Genomic DNA, 13,363 nt, shown 5'->3' with positions numbered 1-13,363 from the left:
TGAGCTCAAGGGATCCACCCGCCTTATCCTCCCAAAGTGCTAGAACTACAGGCTCCAGCCACCACACCCAGCTTGTTCATTCAATTTTGATTAGGTCCTTACCATTTAGAAAAGATACTTTAAAAAGCCACCTAAGGGAAGTGGGTTTTCGAGTATGCAAAGCATCACAGAATCTAAGTCAGAAGAGGCTGCCAATTTAGGGTTGCCAGATAAAATTCAGGACTGCTGGTTAAGTTTGAATTTCAGATAAATAACAAGTTACTTTTTACTATTTGTACCAAATATTACTGGGGAACATACTTATTTGGGACATAGTTTAAAAAAAATTCTTGTTTGAATGACTTTCCAATTTAACTAGTTTTCTGTGTTTTTATTTGCTAAATCTGGCTACCAATAATAATGTTAACACAGTACTTGCTTATCTTAGACATTCTAGCTTGTTGATCAGGAGTACGGGCTTGGGATCCAGACTGCCTGAGTTAGAATCATAGCTCTGCCACTTATAGTTTGTGACCTTAAGCAACTTTTAAAATTTCTGCATTCCTCAGTTTCCCTGTACAGGTTGAGTATCCTTAATCTGAAAATTCCAAATTTGAAATGCTGCAGAGTTTGAAATGTTTTGATAATCGACACGATGCTCATCAGAGCATTTCGATTTTGGGTTTTTGGGTTAGGGATGCTGAACTGATGGTGAGTGTAATGCAAACGTTCCAAAATATGAAAAAATGCAAAATCTGCAAAAAGCATTTTGGATAAGGGATAGTCAACCTGAAGTAAAATAGGGCTGTTAGTTGGTGCTAAGATGTAAATGTATATGTGTTTAATTAATTTTATCACCCTTTATTGAGTCTTGGCTACAGCATCATGGACGTCTTATCTGCTTGATAATTTTAAACAGTACATGTATGTGTCCTAAATTTTACCTCAAAGAAAGCGGGCTACTAATCTGTCATTGGCCTCATTCTGACTGTGGCAATTGGGAATACATTTTCCACGGCCCTGCTTCCATTAACTCCTCAGTAATTTTCAGTGATGGCTCACTGTATCATTAGCATTTTCTCTTAGCACTATGGCCTGCCCTTAGACCAGAACTGGGCGCCACTGGAGTGGTCTTAAAACCACCTCATCTTCCCTAATAGCAATTCATGTTCAGCCTCTTCAAATCTGAAGATCTTTCTGGTCACTGACAAAGAGAAGTAAAATCACAATCATGTCATCCTGCATGCTCACCTTGGTATATGCACAATAATTTAAAATCTTATCTTTAAAAAAATTACATGATTATATGATCCATCTCACATTGATTTGTATTCAATAATAATAACCCTGTGTCTAATAGAAACTAACAAACCATTGCTTCTAAAACAGCGCCTGGCATGTTAAACCACACTTGATATATGCGTCATGATTTCAGATATTAACAGGATAAAACATGTGCCTTAGGCGATGTTAATTAAGGAAAAGCCACTACTACGTGCTATGTTCAGACACAGTGCTGAGCATTTTATAATTATTTAAGTATAGTGAGAGTATCAAGTAGGTCCTATTTTATCTCCATCAGCACCAGCCAATCTGACTGAACACCTGGGCTGGTTTTCATGGTACACAGGTCTTAATATGTAAATAGAAAAATGTCCCCCTGTGGGAGGAAATCTCATCGTTTTAAGTCTTTATCTAAAACTATATATTTGTAAATAACTTTCTGTTTAACAATTTATTTGTAAAACTTCTAAACACCTTGAAATCGATCATTGAGAGAAACAGTTTTGAATGTCTATGTGTGTGTTTGTTGTTGTGATTTTTCCATGAAGTCAAGAAGTTATATCTGTTCTGTTTATTTTGTTCACTGTCATATCCCGAGCATCTAAAACAGTGCCTGGCATGTTAAGTAAGCACCCAATTCAAATTAGTTGATTGTTGAATGAATGAATGGAAATTTTTTTTCATGTGATCATAAGACTTCATTTATTTTGGCATATTAAAATGTGTTGTGTAAAATTTTTAAGGCCCAGCATAAACATAGCCTCTCTGAGAAGCCTTCTTGGATTCTCCAAGCAGAAATAATACCTTCTTTCCCTAAACCTGATGTAAGTGGGGTTTATAATTTTCTTCTCTGAAAACTACCTTATTGATGATTATTACTATTATTTTGAGACGTCTCTCTGTCACCCAGGCTGGAATGCAGTGATGTGATCTTGGCTTGCTGTAACCTCTGATCTGGGCTCACTGCAACTTCTGCCTCCTGGCCTCAAGCAATCCTCCCGCCTCAGCCTCCCAAGTAGCTGGGGCTATAGGCACACACCCCCATGCCCGGCTAATTTTTTTGTTTTTTTTTTTTTTTTTTTTTTTTAAGAGAGAGAGTTTCGCTATGTTGCCCAGGCTGGCCTCAAACTCCTGGCCTGAAGCAGTCCACCCCTTTGACCTTCTAATATGCTGGGAGTACAGGCATGAGCCACTGCACCTGGCCAGAAAATTACCTTGTTGACGCCTTTTAATTCCTCTAAGCTTGTGGAGAACAGAGCTGTTAGTTCATCTTGTATTCCTGTATTTGTTAAATAAGTAGATGATTTTTTTGGGCGGGGGGACAGAGTCTCACTGTGTTGCCCAGGCTGGAGTGCAATGACATGATCTTGGCTCACTGTAACCTCCGCCTCCTGGGTTCATGCAATTCTCCTGCCTCAGCCTCCTGAGTAGAGCAGCAGGGACTACAGGCTTGTACCACCACACTCGGCTAATTTTTGTATTTTTAGTAGAGATGGGGTTTCACCATGTTGGCCAGGCTGGTCTCCAGCTCCTGAGCTCAAATGATCTGCCCACCTCAGCCTCCCAAAGTGCTGGGATTACAGGCATGAGCCACCATGCCCGGCCGATGAATGTGTTTTTAGTGTACCTAACAGATATGAAAGTTCAAAGGAAAAAATGCATATAATTTCAGGGGAGGACTGGTAACTGGTTTTTTCACTCCTTGGCCATTTTTGCTTTGTTTTCTTTTCTCCTTGCTGCACATGTCGCCGATCTTGAAAGAATGTGCTTTAATTTATTTAACATAATGATTTCATTTTGTAGCACCTTGGTAATTAAATTTATTACTCTTCCTTAGGAGGAACAAAGCCTGTGCTAGTTGCATGATTGCTTTTGTCTTTATTTGTAATCTTTTAGAAAGCAAGCACACAACCTTTCCACTTGGACAGTCATTACCAATTCTTGGTAACATCTGGTTACTTAATTTGAAAAATGTGTAGCTATGAAGATTAATGATGGACCTTAACTGAGTTTAAATTCAGACATACATAGGATCTGTATTAATCTCAGTCAACCCTTTCAAGCAGATGCCATATTTTGGGGAAAAGGAAATTGAAATGTACCAAGGAGCGGTAAGTTACACGTCACATAAATTGCTGCCTTATTTTGGGCTTTTATGATGCACACATGGTTTTTCTTGAAGTTAGCAGTACTTTGCACTTTTCTGTTATGAACTTTTTATTGGAGAAACTTGTGACTTTTTTATTTTTAATGATCTTTTTATTTTTTAATTTTTATTATTTTATTTATTTATTTATTTTGAGACAGCATTTTGCTCTTGTTGCCCAGGCTGGACTGCAATGGCATGATCTTGGCTCACTGCAACCTCCACCTTCTGGGTTCAAACAACTCTCCTGCCTCAGCCTCCCAAGTAGCTGAGATTATAGGCACGTGCCACCACACCCGGCTAATTTTGTATTTTTAGTAGAGATGGGGTTTCACCATGTTGGTCAAGCTAGTCTTGAACTCCTGACCTCAGGTGATCTACCTGCCTCAGGCTCCCAAAGTGCTGGGATTACAGGCGTGAGGCACCGCGTCCGGCCAGTGATCTGCTTTTTAGAGCACAGCTCAAAAAACCTTAGGACTATCATTATTTGAGCTTTATTTACGTAGAAAATTAATTAAATGGGATGTAAGACTTACAGCTCAGGGATCTTCCTGCTTCCACATATGCCACAAAAATCTAAGGAATAAAAATTAGTTATGGGTAAAAAATAGAGCAATGGGTACTGATTTGCAGAATCAGAACCATTGTTAAACTATGACTATGACTTGAACATGAAAAATGAATCTTGTATTCATTTTTGTCTTCAATCTTGTATTACTTCATTTATTAATTTGACCCTGGTTCCTATTCATAATCAGCTCCCTAGCCTTTCAGTTGTATAGTAAAACTGGAAGCTGTAATTCTCCTTAATATATTTTATTCTGTGATTCATCACTTCCCGAGGCCTCCCCATCTCTGCATCTTTTTCCTTTCCTTTTCCTTCCCTCTTTGCAGCAGAAGCACAAGAGCATTCATTAATCCTGACCCCTAAAAAGCAAACAAAAGAGAGCCCACACAAATTCATCAGTTGAAGTGGAAGGCAATTTACCCAGAGCAAGAGCCCACCCCATTGTTGCCAGATGAATGGTGCCGGTAGCTGGAGCCGAAGGAGGCTGCCACGCGAAAGACCTTTGATAATGCTGCCTTTATGGGAGCCCAGCACAAGGGAAACACTGTCAGCAGAGGCTGGCCCTGCCCTAGTGCCCCGATCAGCAGGCACACAGAGCTGGCTTGGCATCCTCGATGACAGCCAAGGCACTGTAGATGGAAGTGCCGTGCATGTGTGTTTCTCTAGTTTTCTGAAAAGGGTTGCTGTATGCACGTCCCTTTTAGACCATTTATCTTTTGAAGTGTTCTCTTTTAAGGAAATGTAGAATTTCTTAAAAATATGCTTAATTTTACTGCTAATGGTAACAGATGATTGTAAAACTGGTATTTACTGAGTGCCGTGTACTATGTTATACTTGCAGCAATAATAAAACAGCCCTGGTTGCTGGCTGTGTCATACCATCTATCTCCATTTCACAGATGAGGAAACTGAAGGTTAGAGAGGTGAAGTACTAAAATATACTGAGTGGTGGAGCTAGGAGTTGAAGTCAGGTCCCAATGACTTTGAGAGTCTCAGGGGAGGGAAGAATCAGGTAAAGGAAATGCCCACTGTATAGTTTTCTCACAGATAGCTGAGAGGTTCAATAAGACCACAGATAGGAAACCAGTTTGGAAAATACAGGGTGACATGCAAAGGTCAAGTATGACAGTTCTGCAGCATTGAAACCTTACTGGGCAGTGACTTTCCCTCGTTGCCCATGGCTTTCTTTCCACTTTATTTCCTTCCATTTTCCATCTTCTTGTCTTTCTTACAGTCCTCTACTTTCTCATTTCAAAGAGTCATTAAAGATTGTGCACTTGAGACCAGAAACCCAAAATGATGGTAACTGAGAGGGGTACTAAGGCCTAAGTTTTGGTGACACTCTCACCTCAGTGAGAACCTGACCTAAAGAGGGGAATTTTTTTTTTTTTTTTTTTTTTTTTTTTTTGAGACGGAGTCTCGCTCTGTAGCCCAGGCTGGAGTGCAGTGGCCGGATCTCAGCTCACTGCAAGCTCCGCCTCCCGGGTTCACGCCATTCTCCGGCCTCAGCCTCCCGAGTAGCTGGGACTACAGGCGCTGCCACCTCGCCCGGCTATTTTTTGTATTTCTTAGTAGAGACGGGGTTTCACTGTGTTAGCCAGGATGGTCTCGATCTCCTGACCTCGTGATCCGCCCATCTCGGCCTCCCAAATGAGATCCCATTGTTTTGGACTGATCTCATGCACTAGCATTTGGTCTGGTCTGACAGACCAGACCAAACGAACATGGAGTCACTCATGTTACATGTGAAGTAATTGAAACTTTAAAGAAACAGACCAGGAGATGCCAGCAGGGAGGAGGTCCCCTCTACTCTAACCCTTACAGAAAGTAACCTAAAATCTTTGTTCCCATCTTACAAACCCCACTGTTCTGCTATTTCTCAATGATATTTGAGAGCAAGTAAGTACATTTTTACAGTGGTGACAGAGTGACATCAGTGCCTAAAGTTTTGGTATTTCAAAATTGAGAGGATGACCAAAAGAGGGAAATTGGACTGGGCGTGGTGGCTCACGCCTATAATCCCAGCAAATTGGGAGGCCAAGATGGGAGGCTCGCTTGAGTCCAGGAGTTCAAGACCAGCCTGGGCAACGTCGTGAGACCCCGCCTCTATTTAAAAACAAAAACAAAAAAACCAAGAGAGGGGAATTGTTAAATTAAGTTTAGCCTAAAGCTGCTTCCTTGCATATTTTAAGTTCGGGCTAAATGTTTTTTTTTTTTTTTTCTTTTTTCTTTTGAAACAAGGTCTCACTCTGTCACCCATGCTGAAGTGCAGTGCTGTGATCTTGGCTCACAGCAACCTCCACCTCCAGGACTCAAGCGATCCCCCCACCTCAGCTTCCCAAGCGAATAGCTGGGACTATAGGCGCACACCACCATGTCCAGCTACTTTTGTTTCTTTTTTGTAGAGAGGAGGTCTCACTATGTTCCCAGGTTGATCTGGAACTGCTGGATTCAAGTGATCCTCTGGTCTTGCCCCAGAAGTGCTGGGATTACAGACATGAGCCATCACACCCAGCCCTAAATGTTTCTCTGTACACAGTAAACTGTAGCCTAACCAGATGTGTAAACAAACTATAACCTACTCTTCTGCCAGTCACTGAGTTTTGGCCAATCAAAGGTGGCCAACAATTCAAACTGTGTTCAAATAAGGCAAACTCCAAACTAATCTGTAACTAATCTGGCTCTTTCTGTACCTCACTTCCATTTTCTATATATATATATTTATTTTTTTTTTTTTAAAATTTTGTTTTGTTTTGTTTTGAGATGGAGTCTCACTCTGTCACCAGGCTGGAGTGCAGTGGTGCAATCTCAGCTCACTGTAAACCTCCACCTCCTGGGTTCAAGCAATTCTCCTGCCTCAGCCTCTTGAGTAGCTGGGATTACAGGCATGTGCCAGTACGCCTGGCTAATTTTTGTGTTTTTAGTAGATACGGGGTTTTGCCACATTGGCCAGACTGTTCTCGGACTCCTGACCTCAAGTGATCATCCCACCTCAGCATCCCAAAGAGATTACAGGCCTGAGCAAGGGCCGGCCCTCACTTCCATTTTCTGTATATCACTTTCCTTTTTCTGCCCAAAAATCTTACAGCATATGGCAGCGCTGGAGGCTCTCTGAACCTATTCTTGTTCCAGGGTGGCCTTGTTCACGAATCATTCTTTTCTCAATTAAACTCTGTTAAAGTAAAATAATAACTATAATAATCCTGTAGAATCCTAGTGTATACTAGAAGTCCATTTAAAACCATATCCAGATATCTGCTCCTGACCATAAGGTTAAGGCAGAGATCACATATTCTGGCTCCTGCATAGGGTTCTTTAGGTGATCAGTCCTAGGCATAGCTTGCAGCCCTCCCTAGGTAGTTCCCCTTATGAGCGCCCTGCCTACAACATGGGAAGAACACTGGGTATTGGATACAAAGCCCCCTCATCCTAACCCCTCCCCACCAAACTCTCATCTTCCAGAGCATGGCAGTGAGCAACAACTTCTCAGCCAGGCCCCCTTTTCTATAGTAAGTCACTGCACAATAAAATGGATTGAGTAAATTAATCCAAAGATGGATTAAGTAAATTAAGCTTCACCTTTGTATATCACTCTACCTTTCCAAATTGCTTTCCCATCCATCATTTATACTGTGAGACTTGCAGCTTGGATGCTATTATTCCCATAATTATAGCTCACTGCATCCTCCAGCTCCTGGACTCAAGCTATCCTCCCACCTCAGCCTCCCAAGTAGCTAGGACCGCAGGCATGTGTTCCCACACCCAGGTAATTAAAAATTTTTGTATGTGTGGAGACTAGACTCCAAGTCCTGGTGTTAAATGACTCTTCTGCCTCAGCCTGCCAAGTAGCTCGGAGTGATCACAGGCTAGGAGTGTTCTTTCTCCATATATACCCAACAAAGTATTTCTCTTTTTAGTAATTTTTGAGGTTGTGGTGAAGGTGCATGTCAAGAAATTGAATAAAGCAGGGCTGAAGTCAGCCTGAGAATTTATTAAGCATGGAAAATGTATTTAGTTTGATATTTGTGCATAGCTAAGATATCCCATAAGATGAAATCACAAACCCAGGAAAATATCTTAATGTGGTAGGATTTTTTTTCCAATAGAGATGAAACAAACTGGCTAAACTAGCTTATCCCTTTAAAGAACACACCTTCTTGCCCTCTTCTCATGGAAAGATTTAAGTATTTTTTTCTGATCCATAGATAATCTCACCTAATTCCCTCTGAGGCCCCAGAATCTACAACGTGGCCTCTTCGAAAAAATTACATAGGAATTTAGAATTCTGGTAGAAGTCAGAGCTAAGTGTTGGGCAGGCCTCTCCTAAGACCTGTTGCCCGAGTGTCTATAGAAACATTTAGAAATGGACTGTCACCTGCAGAGGCATGTATGGGTGGAAGGGTGGGGTGTTGGAGTGTCTGAAGACACTCCACATCCGGAAGGCTGAATCATGGATATGCCTACGGAAGGCTCCTTCCAAATTCCGTCTTAATTTTGCGAGGGTGTAACCTTGATGACCTAGGAAATTTTATGAATTCTTGTATCATGCAACCTTTAAGATGTAATTATAGGCTTTGGAACTATGGTGCACGATTCATTTCCAAATTCAGAAAAAGAAATTTAATGTGTTGCCTATCTGACCATGATTTTGTTTTTCTTGTTTAATTTTTATTATTTATGTATTATAATTTTTTGCTTTTCTAGGCACAGTATGAAAACCCACCACATATCTATGCCCTTGCGGATAGTATGTACAGAAACATGATCATTGACAGAGAGAACCAGTGCGTCATCATCAGGTATGAAAAGTATCCTTATCTGTGGCCATGGAAGATATGAGACTATGCTGTGGTTATGTATTTCGGTCGATAAGCAGTGGTTTTGCAACAGCTACTGATGTCACGGCCTGGTTAATGTGTCTGAGTAACAAGCAGGTTAGCTGCTTTATCTTGGTTTATTTATAACTCTATGTAATAGAGCTCCATACCATAAAACTTTTGAGCTCCCCTGGGGTTGCAGTAAGTATAATAAACATGTTTTCACTCTTTATCAGATGGAATCCTTTTCTCTAGGTCCCTGTTTTTTCTTTGCCTTCATAATTTAGTAGTTCATGTTTGAACATTTTTGGTGAACTTTGTCATTTGCATTGAATTTGGGGGGAGATTACTGGTAATGGCCGGCATTAGGTGTCTGTAACCACGTTTCATAATCCCTCTAGCTTGACACACGGCTCTGAGTCCTGCCTGGTTTTAAGTCAAGTTTGTTCAACCTGCGGGCTGCAGGCCATGGGCCACATGCAGCCTAGGGCAGCTTTCAGTGTGGACCAAAGCAGATTCGTAAACTTTCTTAAAACATTATGAGATTTTTTGCAATTTTTTTTTAAGCTCTTCAGCTATCATTTGTCATAGTGTGTTTTATGTGTGGCCCAAGACAATTCTTCTTCTTCCAGTGTGGCCCAGGGAAGCCAAAAGATTGGATACCCCTGGCGTAAGTGCTTTTAAAATTCTGCTTACTTATAAAAATTAGCTGGGCATGATGGTTCACGCCTCTAATCCCAGATACTAGGGAGGCTGAGGCGGGAGAATTGCTTGAGCCTGGGATGAGGAAGTTGTAGTGAGCTGAGATCGTGCCACTGCACTCCAGCCTGGATGACAGAGCAAGACTCCATCTCAAAAAATAATAATAATAAAATAAATTCTGTTTACCCACTCCAAGTGGGGTGACTCACACCTGTAAGCCCCAGAGTTTGAGACCAGCCTGGGCAACATGGCAAAACCCCATCTCTACAAAAAAATACAAAAATTAGCCACGCATCTGGTGTCATTTGTCTGTAGTCCCAGCTACTGGGGAGGCTGAGGGGAGAGGATCACTTGAGCCAGGGAAGTCAAGGCTGCAGTGAGCTGAGATTGTGCCATTACATTCCAACCTGGGTAACAGAGCAAGACCCTATCTCCAAAAAAAAAGGGGCGGGCTCATACCTGAGTGGAGGCTGAGACAGGCAGATCACTTGAAGTCAGGAGTTCAAGACCAGCCTGGGCAACATGGGGAAACCCTGTCTCTACTAAAAATACAAAAATGAGCCAGGCATGGTGGTGTATACCTGTAGTCCCAGCTACTCAGGAGGCTGAGGCAGGAGAATCACTTGAACCAGGAGGTGGAAGCTGCAGTGAGCCAAGCTCATGCCACTGTAATCCAGCCTGGGCAACAGAGTGAGACTCCATCTGAAGAAAAAAAAAGCTCTGCTTACTATTGTGAATATTTTCAAACACTGGAAAGTATAAGCATCCATATTTGCATCACCTAGAATTTGACAGTTCCCAATTTTATCATACATATTTGTGTTCATCTCTTTTAGTTAATTTTTCTGAGATATTTTTGAAAAAAAAATCTTTTATTATGGATAATTACAAATATACACAAAATGAGAAAGAATAGTAGAATGTGTCCCTGTATATCTGTTATCTGTTTTACACTGTTATCAGTATATGGCCAATTCTGTTTTATTTGGTCCTCCCATTCTGTCCCACTTGATTACTTAAAGCAAATCTGGTAGGGCATGGCAGTGGATTCATTTCCAAGGTCCAGAAAAGATTACATGTACTACTAGCACTATGGGAAGCCAGGAGGCAGGAGGATCACTTGAGGCCAGGAATTGGAGACCAGCCTGGACAACACAGCAAAGCCTGTCTCCATAAAAAAAATTTTTTTAATTAGCTGGGTGTGGTGGTGCACACCTGTAGTCCTAGCTACTAGGGAGGCTGAGGCAGGAAGATCACTTGAGCCCAGGAGTTTGAGGTTACAGTGAGCTATGCTTGAACCACTGCACTCCAGCCAGGCGACGGAGACCCTATCTTTTTAAAAAAAAAAAAAAAAAAAAAAAAGCAAACCCAAAGATCCCCTTTATTTGTCAATAATTAGTATGTGCCTCTAAGAAATCATTCTTATCACACCTTAAACATGAAGAATTCTTTTATAGTATGTAATATTATCAGTATTCCAATTCCGTTGTTTTCCTATAATTTCTTTTCTATAGTTAGTGTGTTTTTATTTAGGATCCAAACAAGGCCCATACACTGCACCTGATTGCTATGTCTCTTACGTCTCTCGGCTTTTAACAATTTTCCTTTCCCCTTTTTGTTTTCTTGGGTTTGTTAAAAAAAAAAAAAAAAGTTGTTTGTCCTGTAGATTTTGCTATACAGTCTGGTATTGCCTAATTGTATCCTATGATGTTGCTTAAGTATTCCACTGTCCCCTATATTTTCTGTAAATTAATAGTTAGATATAAAAACTTCATCAGAGGCCGGGTGCAGTGGCTCACAGCTGTAATCCCAGCGCTTTGGGAGGCTGAGGCGGGCAGATCACAAGGTCAGGAGATCGAGACCATCCTGGCCAACATGGTGAAACCCCATCTCTACTAAAATACAGAAAATTAGCTGAGCCTGGCAGCATGTGCCTGTAGTCTCAGCTACTTGGGAGGCTGAGGCAGGGGAATCGCTTGAACCCAGGAGGCAGAGGTTTCAGTGAGCTGAGATTGCGCCACTGCACTCAAGCCTGGCGGCAGAGTGAGACTCTGTCTCAAAAACAAAACAACAAAACAAAAAAAACTTGATCAGACTCAGATTCCTTTTTTGGCAAAAGAGACTTCATCAGTGATGCTGTGCACTTCGTGCCTGTTGCTCTCTCTTCATGTGTCCAGATTGTCATTGAACCCATCTGTCATAAATCATTGTTTAATTAGTGGTTGAAAAATCGTTGTTTTCTAATTCTGTTATTTTTCTGCATTTATTAGTTCTTTTGCTTGGTCACCTTCAAATAAAAACTATGTGGGAAATTTAGACAAAACCCTGGATTCATTGCCATTACTCACCTGTTTTCAAAACAATGAATTGTTGCCCTAGCAGTCTCCCAAGGTAATGTGTTTTATTTTCTGTATTATTCCAAACTAGTGGACTTTTAATATTGTACCTGTTTAACTACATTGCAGCTGTACTTTTCAAGGCTGGAATGATCCTACTGTTGAGTTGTGACAGTCTTTTATCTTAACTCTTATGTCCTTTGGACATGACCCCAGTAGGCTCTGTTAGTTTCCTTCTTTAAGACCTTCTAGCTCATCTTGTATATTTCCTATGTAGAATCCACTGTCTCTCTGGGGGCCTTGGTTCCTTTCTTTTCCTTTTCTTTTTGAGACCAAGTCTCATTCTGTCACCCAGGCTGGAGTGCAGTGGTGTGATCTCAGCTCACCACAACCTCCGCCTCCTGGGTTCAAGCAATTCTTCTGCCTCGGCCTCCTGAATGGCTGGGATTATAGGCATGCACCACCATGCCTGGCTAATTCTTTAGCTCTCTTTTTTTTTTTTTTTTTTTTTCTGAGACAGAGTCTTGCTCTGTCACGCAGGCTGGAGCACAGTGGCGTGATCTTTCTTCATTGTAACCTCCGCCTCCCAGGTTCAAGCAATTCTCCTGCTTCAGCCTCCTTAGTAGCTGGGATTATAGGTGTATGCCACCATACCCAGGTAATTTTTGTATTTTTTGTAGAGATGGGGTTTCCCCATGTTGGCCAGGCTGGTCTCAAACTCCTGACCTCAGGTAATCCACCTGCCTTAGCCTCCCATATTGCTGGGATTATAGGCGTGAGCCACTGCGCCCAGCCTCTTTTGCATTTTTAGTAGAGACAGGGTTTTACCATGCTGGCCAGGCTGGTCTTGAACTGCTAACCTCAAGTGATCTGCACACCTCAGTTTCCCAAAGTGCTGGGATTACAGGCACGAGCCACTGCACCCCGCTGGGCCTTGTTCATTTTAATGGGAAATGGCGTTAAGAGACCACTAAACTGGGCACCAAGAGTGCTCGCTGCCCTGTGTTGTCAGTGCCTGTAGTTCTTTGAAAGGAAAAATCTAGGGAATATGAGCTTTTTAAGAGAAAAATGAAATTGGAAAATTGTTTTCAATTAATTTTTAAGATTTCAGAGTTTTTATCTTTGATTTTAATTTTTGTATCCCATTTCTCTTATGCTGAAAAATCTTAGTTCCTGATTACGTTAGCAATTATTTGCATTGCATTGTATTTTAGACAGAATAAGTTTGTTAATGCTTTTAAAGTAACAATACCAATATTAGTAGCAATACTGAATTGATTTTAAAATTTCTTTGTTATTTTTTGTCCAAATACCCAATATTTACAGTCAAAATACTGGGTTTCATAAAAGTCACTTAAAATAATCCTTTTCTATGTCAACCTGACCTATAGTTGGGTTCATTTATTTCATTTTCAATTTTAGTTGTTTAGCATTTTTAAATGTAATTTTGTTTTTATAATTATGCAAAACATTTACATGGTTCCAAAGTCAATACTGTAAAACATGAGCACTGAAGCATTTCAAGGTAAAT

General features: G+C 41.0%; 1 protein-coding gene across 1 annotated transcript in view; it reads left to right on the top strand.

Moving 5' to 3' along the window:
- Window positions 1-13,363, top strand: part of MYO1E (myosin IE) — a 240,413-nt gene that overhangs the window by 108,072 nt on the left and 118,978 nt on the right. Inside the window, exons 3-4 of the mRNA XM_050796778.1 lie at window positions 3,285-3,374; window positions 8,682-8,776. Of these exons, the coding sequence (XP_050652735.1) occupies window positions 3,285-3,374; window positions 8,682-8,776 (185 nt within the window). The remainder of the gene's footprint in view (window positions 1-3,284; window positions 3,375-8,681; window positions 8,777-13,363) is intronic.

This window comes from Macaca thibetana, chromosome 7 (assembly GCF_024542745.1).
Source record: "Macaca thibetana thibetana isolate TM-01 chromosome 7, ASM2454274v1, whole genome shotgun sequence".
NCBI classification, from domain to species: Eukaryota; Metazoa; Chordata; class Mammalia; order Primates; family Cercopithecidae; genus Macaca; species Macaca thibetana.
The sequence above is the reverse complement of the archived record's forward strand: the minus strand, read 5'-3'. Positions and strand labels throughout refer to the sequence as shown.